The sequence below is a fragment of the Phyllostomus discolor genome, chromosome 8, assembly GCF_004126475.2.
Source record: "Phyllostomus discolor isolate MPI-MPIP mPhyDis1 chromosome 8, mPhyDis1.pri.v3, whole genome shotgun sequence".
Classification (NCBI taxonomy): domain Eukaryota; kingdom Metazoa; phylum Chordata; class Mammalia; order Chiroptera; family Phyllostomidae; genus Phyllostomus; species Phyllostomus discolor.
This window is the reverse complement of record NC_040910.2, coordinates 25,173,672-25,195,116: the sequence shown is the minus strand read 5'-3', so window position 1 is coordinate 25,195,116 and position 21,445 is coordinate 25,173,672. Positions and strand designations below refer to the sequence as shown.

At 35.5% G+C, this 21,445-nt stretch overlaps 1 protein-coding gene across 13 annotated transcripts in view; it reads left to right on the top strand.

Moving 5' to 3' along the window:
- The window catches only part of RAPGEF2 (Rap guanine nucleotide exchange factor 2), a 220,039-nt gene that overhangs the window by 168,895 nt on the left and 29,699 nt on the right, over positions 1–21,445 (top strand). For all 13 annotated transcript variants that reach the window (XM_036031948.1, XM_036031949.1, XM_036031952.1 and 10 more), the window contains 4 exons: positions 3,317–3,448; positions 11,804–11,981; positions 17,499–17,635; positions 18,254–18,412. In XM_036031948.1, coding sequence (XP_035887841.1) covers positions 3,317–3,448; positions 11,804–11,981; positions 17,499–17,635; positions 18,254–18,412 — 606 coding nt within the window. The remainder of the gene's footprint in view (positions 1–3,316; positions 3,449–11,803; positions 11,982–17,498; positions 17,636–18,253; positions 18,413–21,445) is intronic.

Genomic DNA, 21,445 nt, shown 5'->3' with positions numbered 1-21,445 from the left:
ATTATTGGTATAAATGCTGTCTAAAGTCAGATAATTCACAGCCCCTTTTTAATCTGAAATTTGATAGCATACTGATAGTAATTTAAAGAGGTAGTGTGTCAAGTCTAGAAGAGGTTGGAATGGGTCAAGCCTAGAAGAGTTTGGAATAAGTAAATCTTGTTGTCTTTGGCATGTCATACCCACCCCCACCCCACCCCTGCCTCTTTGGTATATTTTGCTAAGACCATGAGTTACTATCTCCCCAGGGGTTCTGCGTTACCCCGCTGCCCTCAGGTTTAAACATGGTGCCTGTGCCAGGGTTTGCCCCTGACCCCCAGTCCCCATACAGTTCATTTGTTTCTTGGACCTGTTTCTCCTCCGTGTGGGCCCAGTCTCCATTCTATTCAAGTTTCGTGGCTGAGTCAAGTCCGTGCATTTTACACCACTTTCCCCCGAGTGGGAACAGCTTCCAAAATTTCTCCCATCGCATAACCTTGGCTGGTGTCTACTCTCAATAAAATTTCATCATGGTACTGTTATCCCAATTTATGGAAAATTTTTAAAGCTTTTGTAAACATAGTATCTATTTACTCTGGGTTTAATGTAACAGCATTTCATGTGTTTTTTGTTTGTTTGTTTGTTTGTTTGTTTTTTTGCAAAGAACATAGAGGGTATTGAGGAGATAAAATCCATGTTGGAAAAGCTGGTTTATTTTTCTATCATGCATAACACCTATTTCAATGACTTTTCATGTGGAAGTTACATTTGGAATTGGGAATGCCTTATTCACCCTGAGACTACCTGTTCCTGACAAAGAGTCTAATAGCAGCTACTCGACAAGTACTTATAAAATTAGAATTAAATTCTTAAGAGTGAAAACATTCCTTCTTTTCTTTTAAATAGTCTTTACAGTCCTCAGCTGAACACAGCCACACAATTCTGGCATTTGTGGCTGGAAGTAGACATAGATGAATAGATTGTGGTTCAGATACAAAAAGCTGGATCCATGTCTATTAGATTTAGAGCTCTTATAACGCCTATTGCCTTTCACACAGGGAGTTCTTGGTCAGGAAAGATGACCAGCTGATGGGTACTTAAGAGAAGTGTCCTGTGTGACGTACATAATTTTTTAGTGAGTAAAAATTCATTGGATAGTTATATCTTCATTTGATATATTGATTTTAAAAAATCATGCTATATGGTCCGTGTCAACCTGAGTCATGGCTATAAAAGATAACCAGTAGAAATCAGTTTGTTACTCTGTAATTGCGTGTATTGATCAATGCCTTTCAAAATCACTGAGCCATTGAGTAATGTTTCCCCAGTTGCCTCTACAGTGAGCGACTGAATTAAATGGAAACGTAGCTAGGATGGTGAAGGATTTTTGTCCTGGCTTTGAACACATTGTTTTGATATCTGATATTTATTACTGAACTACCTATGAGAGCATAGTCATTAATGCATCTCTGCAAAGTTCTGTCTTCCAATGTTCCTGAAGAAATCCTGCAACTGTTTCACAATCCCACATTGTGAATAAAACATAAATTCTTAATGTAGAGGCATTTGCCTATCTATTCCTAGGAAAATTGTTATTCTCCTAAATTTTACCTAACTTTAAACATCTTTAATTTAAAAGGAAACACCCCTAGTGATACACATCATGTCTGTAGTGATTTCACACATGTGCAGAAACACCTCCTCTGAGCTCCTCCAACATGTTTGCATCCATTTACTTGACATGCCCTCATACGTCCCCTAATGAATTCATCTTTAAACCTTTCCCTTGGATGCATTTTCTCTCACGAAGTTAAAAAAAAATACTCCTGTACAGACTATAATAAGTATTACTAAACATTATACTCTGCTTTTTAAGTCAGGTCTGAATGATTGTGGGATGTAAATACATCTGCTTCTTCCTTCGGGTCTTTGAGGTGTCAAAACCCATTGGTCATTGTTATAAATTTGACCCCCCCCCCCCCCCCCCCCCCCCGCTTGTGAAGCTTATTGCGAACTATGGAATGACATCTTGTTTTTTGGAGGGGAGAAGGGCTGAGGTCATAGTAGAAGAAGGGAATGTTGCTAGCCTAAACTCTTAAGTTTTAACAATTAGTTTATGTATTTGTTGTTAGTCAACAGCCAGATCTGCAGGCAGGAAAGAGCCTGTTGTCAGGGTTGCATGATGATGGTTAACATATGTTTTGAAATGTCATATGTGTAATTGGCCAATAGTATTATAAGTGTGATGTTACAGATAGCATCTTTTTTTTTTAATTCAAAAGGATAAGTAATCACTTATAAGAGTTCAAGATTCTTAAGGGTAATATTTTCTTACTCTCATTCACTGACTAGCACATAGAAAGAGGAAAAGAGCTCAGTAAATACTTGTTCATTAGGTGAATGTATGAATGCTTCCCTTTAAATTTTTTTTTTAATTTACTGACTTTAGAGGAGAGAGAGAGAGAGAGAGAGCGCGTGCACGCAAGAGAGAGAAATTGAATGAGATTTGTTGTTCCGCTTATCTATCCATTCATTGGTTGCTTCTTGTATGTGCCTAGACCAGAGATAAAACCTACAACCTTAGCATATCAACTGAGCTACCCAGCCAGGGCTGAATGCGGTTCCCCTTTTCAACGCATTTTCACAGCTATATGTGAAAGTGGTGGAAGCACTTAAAAGATGCTTACTGAATCTGTTCAATAGAGGTTATAATTATTTAGGGTTATACTTGAACAAGTAGAAGTTTGATGTTTGTGTATGTGAATAGATAAGGCAATATTGTCCATAACTTTCTGAATTCTAAGCTCTTTGAGAGCATTGTTTTCTATTTTCTCCTTAGAGCCTAGCACAGTTACTTGTATACAGTAATGCCCTTTGTCAATTCTAAGATGCTCATTTTTAACCATAATCTTTAAACATTATTGGGGGGGTATAAAAAACCTTACATCTGTTTTCTTATTTAAGCTGTTTCTCATCACAAAGTTGCATTTGTGATAGCTAAGAGTAGTAGGCTAATTTACTCATTGGTGTGTAATTTGAAAATGTTAGCTCATTGAATTAAATGCTTATCCAAGTTAATCTTAACTGCCAAACCCACCTGTTTACACATTGAATTTGGTATTATTTGAGGTTTATTGAATGCTCATAAACTTAAAAATTTTATTTTGTGATTTTTGGTAAATAGTACAATCTTTAGTAATTTCTGAATTTTAAAAAATGAAGGATCTTTCCTAATACTTGTTTAAATGATGTGTGGAAGAGAGTATTATATAATTCTTAAATGTATTTTTGAAGTTCTTGATTCAAATTGTAATCCTAGTTTTTCCTGCTCCTTCCATAGCTTCCTGCAGATTTCACAAAACTACACCTTACTGATAGTCTCCACCCACAGGTGACCCACGTTTCTTCCAGCCACTCAGGATGTAGTATCACTAGTGACTCTGGGAGCAGCAGTCTTTCTGATATCTACCAGGTAAGAAGAAGGTGTTTTCCTTGTCATTTGCTTTATTTTCATGCATTCCAAGGACTTTTGTGATTATTAATTGATAGAGCCTGTAAATTAACTTATGTGCATATATGTGCATCTACAGACATAAAATGCTAATGTTTGTACTTCATACAGAATAAACATTGTAGTTTGTTTTAGGAGATAGTACTACTATCTGATTGTATTTGCCTCTGCTATTACCAGTCATCAGAATTTTTAATGGAATGATTACAATGGAAATGTTTCTCTTGACTTTAAATGTATTATTATTTTCAGTATAGATGTATTAAAGTTTATGGCTTAAACCACAGCTGTAGGGGAAAACTGCAAAACTATGCTTTTATAATAAGGTTTTTTTTAAAAAATTAATATTTAGAATATGACAAAAGGAAAATATTAAGATTGGATCATTTTTTTTCTTACATTTTTTATGACCTATAGATTTAACTATGTGTTTAAAATAAATTTTTTACGATACCTATGAATGGAAAAGAAACGAGAACTATGGAATTCAAAAAAAGTTTTAAAAGCAAAATTTTATTGTTAATGAATAATTTATTGAGTTAGAAAGTGTGAATTCAGGAAAAGTGACTAAAATATAAGAGGTCCTTTGGGGGGGGTCTTTAATTATATATTACTAATATGGGATTTTGGATGGTTTCAAACAAAGAAAACATAATACATACTTTACAAACTGTAATTAATTCTTGGCTTCTTAGGAATTGTGATATAAGACAATGATCAAGTACCTTTCTTTGGAAACATAGTGTTTTAGGGTCATTGATATATTTAGGCAGTGCTGAGTTTCTTTCTTTTTTTTTTTTAAGTACTATAAGTACTAAACATTTAGAATAACATTAGGACAGAACACATTTAAGCCCTAAATTGAATAGATATTAGAAAATTAATATTTTTTTTAGTTACATACTTTTAAAAAAATGTTTCAAGGATATTGTGGAAAGGTTACTAATAATTGATAGCCACAAATGCAATTTTTTGCAGATTCTTGACTGATTAAAAATTTCTCTATTATTTTGCAATAAGAAATATAACTAATCTGGCAACACACATAAAGGACACGTGGGGAAAGCCCAAGTGGGTAGGATCAAGGGTGGGTGGGGGAGTGGAGGGAGGAAAATGGAGACAGCTGTATTTGAAAAACAGTAAGAAAAGAAATATAACTAATCTGGCTTTTGAAAGTAACTTTTTAAGTTTCCACTTTGATGAATTAATTGTTAACTTGTATTTAAACCTCTAGAAAGTAATTCCATTTTCAAATGGAATTTGCCTATTTTTAGAAGTTGTTATCTTTTAACATTTACTCGGAGTGTGGCTTACAGTAGGATAATGAACACTATAAGTAAAAGCTCTGCTTCGGTTTATATTAATTGAACCACCATGGTAGAGCCCTTGTCTTCTAAACTTTGAGATGATTATATACATTTTAAATATCTATGGTGGGGATACAGCTTGAGGTTGTAGAAGTTACCACTGCTTTCTTCAGGTAGATACAAACCTGACTATAAATTTATAAGAACACAGTAAGTGGTTTGTATAACCTATTGAGGCATGTTACAAGGGGAGTTGCTTGCTTTATGTGCTGTTACCTTGAGTAGGCTGGGTAAGGTCATGAGGAAAATCTTGGTGGTACTTCTGCTGTCCTCAGCTACCATCAGAACATCTGAGCATCCAGAATATGGGAGAGAACTCCAAGCTGCTCTGATGTGGTTGCAGCCTGCAGCCTGCAGTCTGACTTTATCTTGGGGTGTAGATGGGATAGAGGTTCACTGTTTATTTTGATTCATTTTAGTTGTACTTCAAGACTGTTTATTTCAAGCTTGATGGCAGGCATGTAGCCTGTAAGGTTATATATCCTTCATAAGGATATAAATTCATAAATGTAGCAAAAGACTTAGTTATTTATTGGCTCTTCAAACTTAGCATATATTACAGATCCCCAATATACTATGTCTGTGATCTTTAAATCAGAAATTCTTAAGCTGAGAAGAAACCTGACAGATGTACATACCTGGGTTAGTAATGAATGTTGTATTTGAATTCTCTACTGCTTTCCTGTCAGTCAAGCATCCAGTTTCTTCTTGAGCAGTTCCAGGGATGGACAGCTCTCTCTCATGGCAACCCATTTAATCTTTGTGCATTTCTGACTTAGGAGAAAGCATCTCATTGAAGTGAGTATAAATGCTCATGAGATGGACACGGAGAGGTTGAAATCGGATACTGTGTACAGGGAGAAAAGGGTAGAATAATTTTTCTGAGAGGTTGTGAGGGGAGGAGTTCAAGAGCGAAGTGGAATAACTAACTGCCTTTAAGAATAGAAACCCTCCTTTATTTTAATGGGGACATAAGGTGATAGGTTTGAAATAGGAAGTTTGGGAGAAGGAGTTTCTATCTGGCGGCTTCTATATTTCTCTCTGAAGAGTTGAGTTTATTTGTTGAGAGAGAGAGGATTGGCTGGTAGCGAGTTTTAAGGAGAGCAAAGTTTTGAAATAGTAGTTTCAGAGAGTAGGAAAGCAAATTGACCAGAGCAATGCAACTCAATTGAGTTGGCGCCCTCAAATACAGAGTGATTCCCCTCTGCCCTTTTAGGTAAATTTCTCCACCCAAAGAGCGCAAAGATTTGGCTTCTCCCAGGACTGAAGTTTTGTATGTGAGTGTATTAGAAAAATGGATAGAGCAATATGCCAGGCTTTTTCTAACTGCAGAACTTCATTTTTGCATGCCTTCTGCCTGGAATGGTTTCTCCTAACATGATCCTTTTTATTGCTTGTCTCCCTTTTGAAGTACCATCTTCCCAGTGAGTTTTTTAAACTTTATTTTTATCATTGACACTACTACAAATGTTCCCATATAACCGCCCTTTGCCCACCTTCACACAGTTCCCATTCCCCATCCCTCTGGCCATCACCACACTATTGTCTGCGTCTTCAGGTTATACACATACGATCTCTAGCGAATCCCATCACCTTCTTTTTAATTTCCCTCTAAAAAGTAGGTCCTAAGCCCTGGCTGGCGTAGCTCAGTGGATTGAGCGCGGGCTGGGAACCAAAGTGTCCCAGGTTCGATTCCCAGCCAGGGTACATTCCTGGGTTGCAGGCCATAACCCCCAGCAACCGCACATTAATGTCTCTCTCTCCCCCTCTCTCTCCCTCTCTCTCTCTCTCTCTCTCTCTCTCTCTCCCTCCCTCCCTTCCCTCCCTAAGAGTAAGTAAATAAAATCTTAAACAAAAAATTATATGTTAAAAAAAAAGTAGGTCCTACATTTTGATTTCTTCCTGACTAATCCTTTTTGTTTAAAAAACAGATTTTATTTATTTATTCTTAGAGTTCTTAGAGAAAGGGAAAGCGAGGAAGAAAGAGTGGAAGGAGAACATTGATGTGTAGAAAAACATTGACTGGTTGCCTTTTGCATGAGTCCTGACCAGGGACTTGGCCTGCAACCCAGGCATGTGCCCTGACTTGGAATTGATCTGGTGACCTTTCACTTTGCAGGATGATGCCCAGCCAACTGGTCTGTACCAGTCAGGGTGTGGCTAGTCCTTTTACTTAGATTTTTAAAGATTATTTTTCTATGTTCTGTGTGCCTACTAGAATGACAGCCTCAAGAAGTCAGGGAACTTTTCTGTCTTGTCTCTATTTTCTCTCTAGAGCCTAGTATACTGCCAGAAAATCGTAGCCATTCAGTACAGATGTGTTTAATGAATGTGAAATACTAGACTAGGAAATATTAGCTAGAGGAGTGAGCGCTAGATATAGTAGAGTCATGGAGATTGAAGATCATGCTTGAGTTAAGAAAAAAAGGGTTACCTTGGAAGCAGATGGAAGCAGGTAGAAGATGGAAGCAAGCGAAAAAAAAAGTAGGTGGCCCTCACTCACTGGTGTGGCTCAGTGGGTGGGCATCATCCTGCAAAACTGAAAGATTGCTGATTTGACTCTTGGTCAGGGCACATGCCTGGGTTGGAGGCCAGGTTCCTGGTTGGGGGTGTGCAAGAGGCAACTGATTGATGTTTTTCTCCCTCCCTCCCTCTCTTTCCAAAAATAAATAAATAACTTTTTTTTTAAAGTAGGAGGTTGTTGGTGATAGAAAGTTGGAATGACTAAGTTGGTGATATGAGACAATGCAATTTCTAGCCATGATAAGATCCTAGCTAAGTGGTGTAATTAGCAGAGCAGTGGCTAAGTGGGCTGGAAATAGTTGTACAAAAATAGATCAGTGGAATAGAGTTCAAGCGCATTGGAACTCAGTATGTACTGAGGTAGTGTATACAAGAAGGAAACTGCACAGATCAATGAAAAAAGTGGTAGATTATTCAATAAACGGTCTTTGGGGTGGGGAAATCATTTTACAGTCTTACTTTATATAATTAAGATTAAATTCCAAGCATTAGCAAACTCTTAATGGTATGGTGAATGATCAAAAAAAATTAATAATTAAAAGATCAATTGAGACATTTAAAGTTAGAATAGATGCAGATCAATAAGAAAAATACTCAGCTCATAATATAACAATTTAAAGGGTAAGAGTAGGTAATTTTCAGAAGAGCACATTGCAAATATTATCTATACTCTAATATACTTAAAACATTAGTAATTGAGTATATGAGGATTTTAATATGAACCTTTTTTCCATCAAATTAGCACAGACTTTCTAATGAATATTCATACATAGGTATTCTTACACTTATTAGGATTGTTAATTTTTGGAAAGAACCCTAACAATTCACATTAAGAGCTTTAAAGAATTGTTCCTTTCTTTTAAGCATACACATATTTTTAAAGCCTATATTAAAATTAAAACATTGATAATGTAAAACTAGGAACAGCAAAAATTGTGATATACAAATTGACTTAATGCTGGCATTACACTTAGGTTGAAATATATTTTCATACTTTCTACAAATATGGTTTTGGCTGCAGTTCCTACTCACTTTGTTGTCTCAAATTTTTTATTAAATTTATTGGGGTGACACTTGTTAATAGGATCATACAGGTTTCCACTGTCCATTTCTGTGATACGTGTTCTGTATACTGATTTGTGTACACACCAAAGTCAATCCATCAATTAAATTGATACCAACACTAGCTTTCAGTATAACTTTCCAGCCTAAATTTAGGTATTATCTGAGTTAAATATGTATGTTTGAAATTATGCACAAATTCTACTTACATCAAGAATACTATGAAGCAACCCTCTTTAACATGGGGGTATGTGTAGGTTATTTAAGAAGCAGAAAGGGTTATTTGTAACTGATTTTTAAGTACTTAGAAAACGTGTGGTGGTTATGTTTATTTTAGTTAAATTAACACTTTATCAGAACTTTATGATAGTTAATATTTCTTCAGTGTGTTCTTTTTCTTAATTTGTAAAAATGCAAAATAAACTAGCTTTTAAAACTATATTTTTAATGATATATGTAGTCCCTTTTGATTTTAAAAAATCATAGAGCATTGATCTGAGAATATTGATAGGTTTTTTTAAGACTACTGACTGTAGCTATAATGTGCATTTAAATCTATGTTAGGTTATAAATGTGGAAGATAAATTAATTTACGATGGAAGTTATTTGCCTAACTAAAATACATAAGCCTTCCTTCTTGCTCCTGAGACAAATCCTATTAGATACCTTTCAGATACTAAGCATTTGTGTGCATATCATTAGTTGAAATAAAAGAACTTAAAGACTCACATTAATCTTAGTAATATTAGTTTGGAGGGAGCTAGAAATTAGCAAGTGCTTTGTGTTTATATGCAAATACATATTTTAAGTGTTTTACTGTGGTGTGCTTTATGGCATAGCAAAGCAGAAAACATTCTATGGCTTTATTATATTTTAACAATTCTCTTTATGAAGCAGTCTTTTGAGAAAACTGGTCAAAGTATTATGATACAAAGTATTTAGTAGTTTGTGCTGGTTAGACCAGATTTGGAATCCCAGCACAATCACTGGGTTTTCTTTTGTTTTATTTACATTGAACAATTATTTAATTTCCCTTTTTGTTTTCTCATCTAAAAAATAGGGGTAACCTAATTTGCTGAGTTGATATGAAGGTTATTATTTACTATAAAAGCATCTCATGTAGTGCTAGATACATGGTAGTCATTCAATGTAGGATCGCTGTTTCTGTAATTATTTTATGAGCCATTTAGCCAGAATTTTATGGATGCAGTTAGCCTAAGAGAAATTTTTTTTCACAGTATATAAGGGGTTGGGGTTTTAACAGAGTTGTGGGTTGTTTTTTGTTGTTGTTGTTTTTTGTTTTTTTGTTTTTTTTTTGTTTTTACAAATATGCTCATGTAAATTGTGTGTGAGGCTGTAGCAGGGATGGGACGAGGTAAAGGTATGCAAGTCCTGAAATGGAAAATGTGTCCCCTTGAGGAAGGAACTCAATTTGATGTGGCTTGTCATTGGCTTTCTCTTCCCTATTTGATCCAAGAAGAGTCCTGTGAATGGCAAGATGTAACTCCAGTTTACTGATAATAAAATTGGTTTCGTAGAGATTAAGGGACTTTGTTAAAGCCGCATAATGATTGGTAGAGCTGAGATTTGAACAATTAAAGTCTGAGTTTGTGTGTTCATTCAGCATAAATAAATTCCATACTAGGTTCCAGGCATTCCTTTTAAGTGGAGTACACTTCTGTAGACCACTTGGTGTTCATTAAACTTTAACTTCACTCTGTCTTCAAACATTTTATTGCTCACGAGAAAGTGATATTATGAAATTAATAGATTCCTAAAAAGTTACTGTTTTATTTCAAACATTATTAAAAGGAATACTGTAGTATTTTAAAATAAAAAAGATATTTATTGAAACAGAAATATTCTCCTAAGTTGCCGGTATAGTGAATGTTATTTTATGAATAGTCTCTTAAAGAATGGAATACACATACCAGAAAACAACTGATGATCATTTACACAAACAGGGTGGAAGATTCAGTTTTGGAGAGATTAATTCAATTCACATTGGAAAGTCTTTTTTTGTTCTATTTAAGACAGATATAATTCAGTTAAATGATAGGAATGATTTCTTTGAGATGGTATCGATATATTTTTTATCTCTTATCATATATTAGATGTTTACAAATAAAAGGAAAACGTTAAGTTATAACTATGATTTAAAAGAGTTTTCTGTCTTTAGTAGTGTCCCTTCTTCACTCTGGGCTAACATTAAAGAATATGTATGTAGAAGACTGATTGTAAACTTGAAAATACAAGGTGATAAATAATCACCTTCAATGTAAAGATTAAACAGGTGAAAATGTAATCAGGACAAGTATTAGCACATTGTCACCTTTCTAGACTTCAGAAATAAGGTGCCAATAACAACAACGTCGGCCTAGTTTCTCTGATCACAGCTGTGGCATACTACCTCTCATCAAGTTCGACTTCACTTCAGTTTCATTCTAGAGTTTGGAGACAATGATGTGAACTCTGAATTTAAAGTAGGTGCGATGTTTCTGAGCATGCCGCCCGGTTGATTCTCTCTGCCTCAGCCACGGGGCCTTATTGCTTCCCGGCTGGAGTGCCTCTGCTCCCGGTGGTGTTTACTAAATCATGTTTTCTAAGGCCTTGTTTAGAGAGCTGTTGTAAATGTTAGGTTTTCTGTTTTTAATTATTCTGTCTTCAATAGGTACTCTGTCTTCAATTATTCTCATTTTAGGTTTTTCTTACAGTGTACATATTTTAGTTCAGGAAATGGTACCTAACAAACCAAAAATGTGATTAAAATTCTTTTGGTAAACTTTAGAAAATATTAACACAAGCTTAAGCTATTCTCTTTTTAAAAAAATGGAATAAAAGATAAACTCTTTTTCTTCTTTATTTTACTGTTTTAAATGCCATATGATAGCTCAAATAAGAAATAAAAAAATATTGAGATAAAGTCATTAACCCTTACTAAAAATTTAATAGGAAATAAAGTCACTCATTCTGTTGAAGTAATTATTTTACATAGTGCCTGGTACATAAATATTTGTTGGTATTGAATATCTGTAACTTTGTTACAGAAAATTGGTATAATGAAAATTTAATATTTTAAACTAATTTAGTTATTCTTTTGGGCACAAAAGATTTACTGAAAACAGTTTAAAAATTTTTTGCATAGACAGACCGCAGCATGGTGACTACCAGCGGGAAAGGGGGTGGGGAGGTAGAGAGGATGAAGAGGTACATAATGACCGAAGGAGACTTGACTTGGGTGGTGAACACGCGTTACAATATACAAGTGATGTCTCTAGAATTATACACCTAAAACCTACATAATTTTATTAACCAATGTCACCCCAGTGCATTCAATTAAAAACAATGTTTGGTCTGTTTTAAGGCCACAGAAAGTGAGGCTGGTGATATGGACCTGAGTGGGTTGCCAGAGACAGCAGTGGATTCTGAGGACGACGATGACGAAGAAGACATCGAGAGGGCATCGGACCCTCTGATGAGTAGGGACATTGTGCGGGACTGTCTGGAGAAGGACCCAATTGACAGGACAGACGATGACATTGGTGAGTTTGGGTGAGAAATGTATCTAAGGGCAACTCAAAAGTATTTAGAAGTAAAATGTCCTGATGTAATAATAGAGCCTAGGAATGGCAGGCTTTAAAAGTATAAATGTATAAATTTTCCTTGTGTAAATAACAGCATTTGTTGAAGAAAAATTTTTTATCAATTTTACTCAGTCAGTATCAAGTTATGGATAAAAATTCCTAATAAAAATGTTTTCATACGAGCTTTTTCTTAGCTTGTTTTATAACAAAAAAACTAAAAGTAGTCTTCTATACAATATTACTTCAATTAATTTTCTTGTGAGCACTATTCCCATTAAGCTCATCTTGTATAAGCATTAGTCATGTGGCAGTTGGTAAAACTGCCACGTAGATGGCTTTGCTGCTGCTCTCCTCCCACATGAAGATGAGCTGTGAATGGAAGTGGACAGCAGAATGTCAAGTAAGCAGCCCAAGGGTTGTAGAAGTTGAGTCTTTTTTAAGTGCACCCTAAGGTTAAAATAAGTGGCTTTATATCCGCTTTCCCTTTCCTCGGGGTTCCCTTTACCCACCTTTGCCATCAGAGCAAGACTTGATTGTGTAATAATGACTGCTTGTGCCTTCTGCACCCTGGCTTCCTCAGTGTACTGCAAGTGAGAGCAACTTCTGTTGGAGTCTTCTGTCCACCACAGATCTAGAACCTGTAACCACACTTACCTGAGCCCGAATGATCTGTTCTTCTGTTCCCCTGGCTCATTTGGGGCCACTATGTATTTGAAGAGAAACTCAAGGAATTGAACCTGTTGAGATTGGCTATAGGATAGTATGGACATGATTATGTTGCATGTGTGTTTGAGGGAGACAGACATATATGAAGAAAAGCTTTTATGATTTATGTGTAAGTACGCCAGGAAGTTAGGGACAAAAAAGCAAAATTTGGGATTAGATATTAAAATATAAGAAAGCCATTTACAGGAATTGCTAGCTATTTATAGATGAGTTTCATGTGATGATAACTATTTGAAAATTAGATTGAGCACCTTCTGTGTATGTACGGAGCATTTTTCTAGGCCCTCGCATCTCAGTGGAGAAGAAGGCAGATAGGTCCTTACTCTACTGCAGTCTGAAGAAAAAAGTGGGACTGGGGGTGTTGGACGTTGGGGAGTAGAGTGAACAGGAGCCTTTTTTAGTAATTCCCGTTTCAAGGGCTCAGAATTGACTGGCGTGAGAAAGAGGAGCCAGCTGTGCCTATGGCCTCTAGTACAGAAATGCTTCGGCATTAACCTTTTCTGGATAATTGTTCTCTAGGTCTGTGCTGCAGTAAGGGATTTAACTGCTTCTCAAGTGTGTGCATCTCTAACTCCTCCTTATTTTAGCCCATTTCTTTCTCCACCTCTGATACCCCTCGTTCCAAAGGTGCGGGTAATTCCTAAATCTCTTGAGGGTTCTGCAGCGCAAATTGTTCTGCCCCCTGAAAACATAGGCTTTTGCTTCCTTTGTCTGATACCGCACATTCATCTGAAATCCAGCGTCTAAAATCGCATTTCACTCTCGTGTTCTCTTTGTCTTTGCCAATTTCTTTTTAAAAGTCTCTTTATTACCGCTTTAAAGAGAGAATGAAATTGAAGTGTGTTCAATTTACCATTTTAATCCAGGCTCCGTGCTCATAACATTTTTTTAAATAAGATTGAACACTGCTTATGAACAGATTGATGTGGAAGCTATCCTTTTGTGAGCCAATACATCTTCTTTTTTGATTATGTTCATTTTAGTGTAGTTACAGAAGAAAATGATGATCATCGTTCCTAAAAAATGTAAGACTTTCACTTTATACCTGAGGTTTCTGTCCTAACATTGCTGGAAAGTAAGAACTATGCTGATTCCTACAAAATAATGCAAAGCTAACTTCTTTGTTAAATGTGCTTGTCAGTACACTCTCTGCAGTGCATAGCATTTCCTTGAACACCAGTTCTCTTGCAAGCAGCAATGATTCTGACTTGAATATACTTTTATTTAAAATAATAAACCATTATCGTTAAAGATAAGGCCTAATGAGTGTTGTTTGGTCTACCCAGGATCTTAGACCTTGTATTCTATCTCCTCAAAATAAAACACGTGAGAACTCTCCAGCCCTTACTTTTGCCATGAGTCTTGTTAAATCGAACTCACACTCAGGTATTTAGTTAAAACAGACCTCTTTCCCATGAACTACAAACATTTGTATGATTGATGTTTTCTTTAGATTCCTCTTTCTAGCCACGTTCCTCTACACTTACACACACACAACAGAAAGGATGGTGTCTGTTTGGGGTGGCAAGAAATGGAATCAAATGGAATTGCTAATATTTTACCATATTTTGAAAACTGCAGGAATTAAAATTTGGGGGGTGCTCCCTAGATGCTTAGGTGTACCTTTGTTTCATTACTTTGAAGGATGGGGCTTTATTCGTTTTTGGTCTCCAGCTGGTAATCTGTAGGTGGCCAATGATTGGATGGCTGTTCATGTAATTTTTTGTTTTGAGGCCGTGATACATCGAGGTAGAGAAGCATGTTGATCCCTTTTAAAGAATTTCTGTTTTTTTCCCCCTTCAAGTATCACCAAAAATCTCCACAGATTAAAAAAAAAACATATTACTATTATTTCTTACATAAAATTAAACAAAAGCCAATAGGCTTTTTTCTGAATTGACTTCAGTTTCTGGTCTATGCGTTGATTATTTGATTTTCCATTACGTCACATTTACTGGGGGAAAAAGTTTTTTTAAATGGCTGATATTTTTCAAAAACAGCAATATTCCCGTGCAGAGTAAGATGGGTCACTTTGATGTATTATTGAAATAGATTCTTCTAAACCATATAGAAGTAAAAAGGTTTGCTTCTCCCATCCTTGGCTTTTTCTTTTCATATGTCCTGGAAACTGCCTTATTACCAACCAGTTTCAAGCTCTGAATTCTTGACGGCTCTAATCCCTTTAACTCTCTTAAGAGCCCTGTAGCATGATCAGAGTTTATGTTGAGCCCTAATGCCAAATGCTTCCATTTTATATCTTTTTTAAAAAAGCATTGGTGATAAAAATTCTTTTCTAATTGCACTGAACCTCCAGTGTAGTAAGTAGTAGGACAGAAGTTATCACAAAACCAGTAATGCTATTAATAAATCTTTGAGAATCTTAAAAACTCTTAGATGCCATCTGGTTAACCGTTTATTTATTTTTAGTTTTTTAACTGGGACTGAAGAATTATAGACATTTTCTATTATTAGACATTTTCTTTCTCCTTTATTATTTATCCTCATTGTATGTGATGCACAAGTATTTTCATGCTGTTGTATTTTTTTTAATGTTAGTCACTACTCATGTATCACCAGGTGCTTTTATGACCTACTTCATGGGGTAGGAATCTGGCAAAGAGCAAGAAAAACGTCTCTGTGAAGCACTTCAAATCATTATTTCAAGTATTAGTAAATGTATTTTATACTTCATGTTCATATACTTCACATTGTTCAATCATTTTTGTTAGTAGTTTGACATTTATTATTGTCTAAACATTATGTAAAATTGAAATACTTCTGACAACTTCTAGTCTCATATTTTTTAAGACCATGAATCTTTGCTCGTGCAAAGAAGCTTGCCTATTACTGGGGAAGAAAAAGAGTAAAGTGTGCGGTCTGTAGGGAACATTTTAATGCCTTATGATGAGGGGTTGGGGAGGGGTGAGAGCTGAAGAAAACAGGCTGGAAACAGCAGGGCTGTGATGTGCTAGTCAGAGGACCATGACTTGGCCTTTATGTTTTAAACTGAAGGTCAGCGCGTTTGTAAAACAATGATTCCTACCTCCTGAATGTAATAGATTTGGGTCATCTCCTCCAGTGGTTTCAAAGTTGCTTTATTGCTATCCCCAGGAATAAATATATTGTACAGTATAACACAAATGCACCCTTAGGACTCATTCTTCCCCTAAGTGATGGGCTTTGATGCTCTTTCTTATTTATGTATTTTTTAATGCTGGTTGCAGCAGTGAATTGAATTCCTGACACATTAGTCGGGGTCAGGTTGAAGAACACTGTCCTGTTGGACAGAGTCCCTGGACACCACCTGTCATTGATATGCTCCTGACGACCGTAGCCACCTTGTGTCATGAAAAGTCTTACAGAGGAGGGATGACGTAGGGTCTGATCAGAGCAGACATTACCCAGCTGGACCAGAGAAAATCACCCAGTCTGACCTTCTGGAAATGTCATATACATTCATATGTATATGCCATATACATTTCTATATTGAACATGTTTTTCTATTCTACATTGTTTTTGCAAATAACAAACTATATCCAACAACATAAAATCTGTCATAAATGTTAATAGCTAGCAGGAATGTGCATAGGGAGAGTTCCAGTATGTGGTGACAAGAAAAATAAGTGGAATTTTTACTTAGCAAAAGTTTCAAAGATATGAGTGTAGTAATAAAGACAATAAAGTAGTAGTTCTCATTTATTAAATATTTACTCTGTGCTAAGGACTTATCATCTGAATTGCATTTGATCCTCACAAATGTCCAATAAAGGTATGTATATTGCTTTTTAAGAGTGAGAAAAAACATGCCTTAAGGGAATTAACCAACTTTCCCAAAATCATATAACTAGTAAGTATTCAAAGGATGTCTGACACATACCTTGTGCTGTCCATCATCACTACCTGTAACATCCAGCATGAGCTTTGGAGGCAGATAGTCCTGAATCATGTCACTGCCACCTACTAATTATAGGATTTGGAGCCTATTTCCTCCCTCTGTAATGAAAAAGAAAGCATGTACCTCAAAGAGCCACGATGAAGAGTGAGGAAAGAATATAGTAAGTAATTAGTAAAGCTATCTAATAATAGAGAAAATTAAAAATAGAGACCACAGGACTTGAAAAGACCGTGAAGTCATCCACCTTGTCAACAGCTAGAGTTTGGCCAAAGTATAAGTGCTTCTCCACAGCATCGCCACTAGAGTGATCAGGCTTGTCTTTCTTTTGTGCCAATCTGTGAGATAATAAATAATATGTTAATTGTCATTTGCATCTGTCATGTAATATAAAATTTTAATTCATTTGTCTGATTCATTGAAAATAATTCTTGGTTTCTAAATCTTGGAATAGAACTGGAATGGACTGGAATGGCTTTTGGAGAATTCTCAGAGCTCTTTCATTTCAGCTTATGATTTCAACCCTTAATATACCTTAATAAGACCACAGCTCACTTTCAATAGAAATTTCCCATTTGAAGATTATTAATATATTCATTCCCATTAGAATTTGAATAACAGTGTACACTATTGCTCCTGAAACAACAAGTATATGTCACCATTTCCGTAATGACAGAACTCTTTGTAGACCTGTGAAAAACCCAACTTGTACTGCAGATACTTGAAGTAATTGTACTTTTCAATGGGTTGAATTGTTAGGACATTTCAAATAAAGAACCCTAGAGCATTCTTTTTGCTTGCATGTTGTTTTTTTTTTTTTTAATGTGATTTTTACACTGAATGTGCATGTTTTTCAGAACAACTCTTGGAATTTATGCACCAGTTGCCTGCGTTTGCCAACATGACAATGTCGGTGAGACGCGAACTCTGTGCTGTGATGGTCTTTGCAGTGGTGGAAAGAGCGGGGACCATAGTGTTAAATGATGGTGAAGAGGTTAGTAAATATTTCTACCACCTAGAAAGTTGCTGTTTGAGGTCTTTTCAACAGAGCAACTGAACAAAAACCCAATTCTTAAACAATAGACAGGTTTGAGTAAGTCAAGAATTATGATGCACTCCATATTATGTCAGAATATTCCAGATCCACATTTCCTTTTCAATTACTTAAAATTTTTGAAAGACATTAATAGAGATATTTTGTGTTAACTTTACATGTTTTTTTTTTTTAATTTAAATGTTCACAATATAGTGTGTTTTTTTTTGTCAGAAGAAACGGATGTTCCTACTGAGGCAGTAATGATCATTTTTTTCTTGTTCACTACATATGTTTTTAAGCAACAGAAGAGATTTTTTTCCTTTATGTCATTTTAGAGAAGAGTATCAAAAGTCATATTAAGAGAGTGGAATGATGTGTGCCCTGTGCTAGACAGGAAGATACAGACATATGTATGGCTGTGCTTTATTCCTGGTTCTGTGAATTTGCTAAAGAGTTAACTTTATGTATTTCTTCCATCATTTGTAGGGACCATTCTAGCATTTACAGCTACATGATTGTGATGTTATTTTCTGCTTTGTCTTTCTTCTTTTTTTTTTTTTTTTTTTTTTTAATTAGCTGGATTCCTGGTCAGTGATTCTGAATGGTTCTGTAGAAGTGACTTATCCAGATGGAAAAGCAGAAATACTATGTATGGGAAATAGTTTTGGTGTCTCTCCTACCATGGACAAAGAGTACATGAAAGGAGTAATGAGGACAAAGGTGGATGACTGCCAGGTATAAAATATCATTAAAAATGTTTAAGTATGTTTAATAAAGAACACGTATGTGCAGTTGTGGTAAGATTTTTCTATCTGTATAAATAGGTCATCTTTTAGATTTATAAGTAATATTTTAATGTAGAACTATTACTTTTAGTATTTTTACTGCTTTAATGTTACCACACCCGAGGAAATTAAAAAATAAATCTCCCTTAAAGTTATTTGAACTATACAAAACTAAATGTTCTATAAATATCTTCCATTTTAAAAAGTATTCTTTAGATATAGTTATTTAAAATTTCATCAAACTATATGGGAGAAAAACTCCCATTATCAACAGACATTATGCCTCAACCAGCGAGGCTCAGTTGGTGGAGCACCATCCCCCAAAGCAGAAGGTCGCTGGCTGCATTGCCAGTCAGTGCACGCGCCTGGGTTGCAGGCCCAGCCTTCGTTTGGCGCATATGCCAGAGGCAACTGATCAGTGTTTCTCTCGAACATCGATATTTCTCTCCCTCTCTTTTTCCTTCCCTTCTCCTCTCTTTAAATATAAATAAATACAATCTTTAAAAAAAAAGAAATTATAAGTAGAGTAATAAAGATTGCCCTGGCTGGTGTGGCTTAGTGGACTAAGTGCTAGCCTGTGAACCAAAGGCTTGCGGGTTTGATTCCCAGTCAGGGCACATGCCTGGGTTGCAGGCCAGGTCCCCAGGACGGGGTGTGTGAGAAGCAACCACACATTGATGTTCCTCTCCGTCTCTTTCTCCTTCTTTTCCCCTCTCTCTAAAAATAAATAAATAAAATCTTAAAAAATAAAAAAAGATGATCTGATACTGTTATGCAGTGTTCTTATTTAAATATATACAAGATAAGAAGTTAAGTTTAGAAGTATGAATCAGAAGTAATCTTAGTATGATTCAGTAGGAAAACTTGCTAGTAAAAAAAATAATTGCTAATATAAAGAAAATACTTGAAATATCAGTGCTGATATTATGGTATATTCATTATTTAAAAGCACTTAATTAAAGACTAGAAAAAATACTCTATTTGTGAAGTTTAATTAGATTAATATAACTAGTAACATCTATGTTAGCAAGAAGTAAATTTAAGATGCTTTTGTTATGGTTTATAATTTGTCTTACAAGTTTCTTTGAAAGGCAAAATATTTTAATGTAAATAAAGCAGAATATTTAACTTTGACAAATGAGTGTTAAATCCTCGGTGTATTTATTAGTCTGCAGTCTGAAATACATGTGAATATACTTTATTCTCAAAAGAACATCATTGAATTTTTATAGGGTCTGATAAATGTTAAACAGTATTCATTATGCATTCATTTTAAGCTTTTTACCACTAAAAGGAAAAATGACCATGGGTATAAATAAAATCATTTACTAAGGGAATCAAAATAATGTTGCCCAAAAATTCTTTCAGTGAGCACTATAGAGGGAAAAAATGGCCATGAATTCAATGTTTTGAATATGTAATGGCAGAAAAGCATTCTAAATATAGTCAACTCTCAATTATTTTGAACAATATAGGAAAACAAAATGGTAGGTAAATCTTGAAGTCTTTATTTGGCCTGGAAATGTGTATTGAAAAGCAATCGTAAGTGATAGCTCAGCTCTGGAATTACGCTTCAAAAATAACAAAACCAAACTGAGTCAGAGCAAACTAGAAAACTTTAAATGTTTCTTATCCTGTTATCTCTAATCTGTCCCTGAACCATTCTACACATCCACATTGCTAGAACATTCGAGTCCGAGTCTCTGCCTTTAAAAGTCAAGTAGAGTTCTTTTATTTCCTAGAATTCAGGTATTACATTAACACCCTTCACTTGGCCAACCCTATGGTTAGAATTCTGTAATCATGGGACAGAAATGATTTAAGAGGCACAGAGATGTTTCAGAATAATTGATCAAAGTGTAACATGATTGAATATTACAGAGTGCTTAAGTAATGTCAAATGTACCTGGTAACATTAAATATTTATATGTGAGTCTGGGAAAGGGAGAGGAGGTATTTGTTAGGGAAGAACATATCACCTATTTACTGGATGAGGAATTGGTAGGAAACCTGGAGTGACAGTCAGCATGGTAGGCGCCAGAAGAAAACTCCGATTAAGACACCTAGACTCCTATAGCTCCTTATCAAGGTTCACAGATACACAAAGAGCAAGTCTTTTTCTTCCTCTCCACTTCATGCCAAGCCACTGTAAAATGAACATGTTCAATCAGGGGTTTCAGGAATCACTCCTGTACTTTCACAAACCCATCTGTCAGGCCGGACAAGGATGGAGAATGAAGTTAAACCATTTGGTACAAATGCTTGCTTGAAATAGTGCATTCATGTATTTCTGTTAAAATGTGACAAATCTGTCAGAAAATATAAATGTTAGATGATCCTCTTGTTGGGAGAAGTAAAGAACAGTGAGGATCATATTTTCATTTATCCATAAAATGGCCTTCATATTTTGCTGTCGTTCTACTGAGTACATTGTAGGCAATTGACAGGTATTGGAGGACATCAACAAAAGTGGTGGTGTTCTCTTTGTCAAGAAGAAGCAATTTTGCTTAAGATTGGATTTCATTTTCTTACATTTCAGTGGATTCTGAAAACTAATACTGAGTTATGTTATACCTAGTTGAGCCTAAGGACACAGTAGTGAGTGGATTGAATTTAACATGTATTTCTGTTTATTGGATCCCACGATATATTCAAGGTTGTGTCTGCTCTAGATCCCTTCTCTGCATGCTCCTCTTCGAGTTCTCTCTTTTCAGTGTATTCTAATGCCATTTGGTTTGGAGGATGAAGGCAGGGCTAGGTGATATAGACCAGACCATCCTTATGATACCACATGACTGGTAATGGTTTTCCATTCCACACATGCACCTCTTCCTTTTCTTCTTCCCTCTTTTTTTCTCTCCAGCTCCTGGGAGAAGGGGGCGCATCTTATAGTCCGAATGTAGCTTACCTGGCTTGTTGAGGGGGGGGCGTGGCCTATGTTGTTTATGTTATTAAATATTTTACCACATTTTTTACTTCAAAA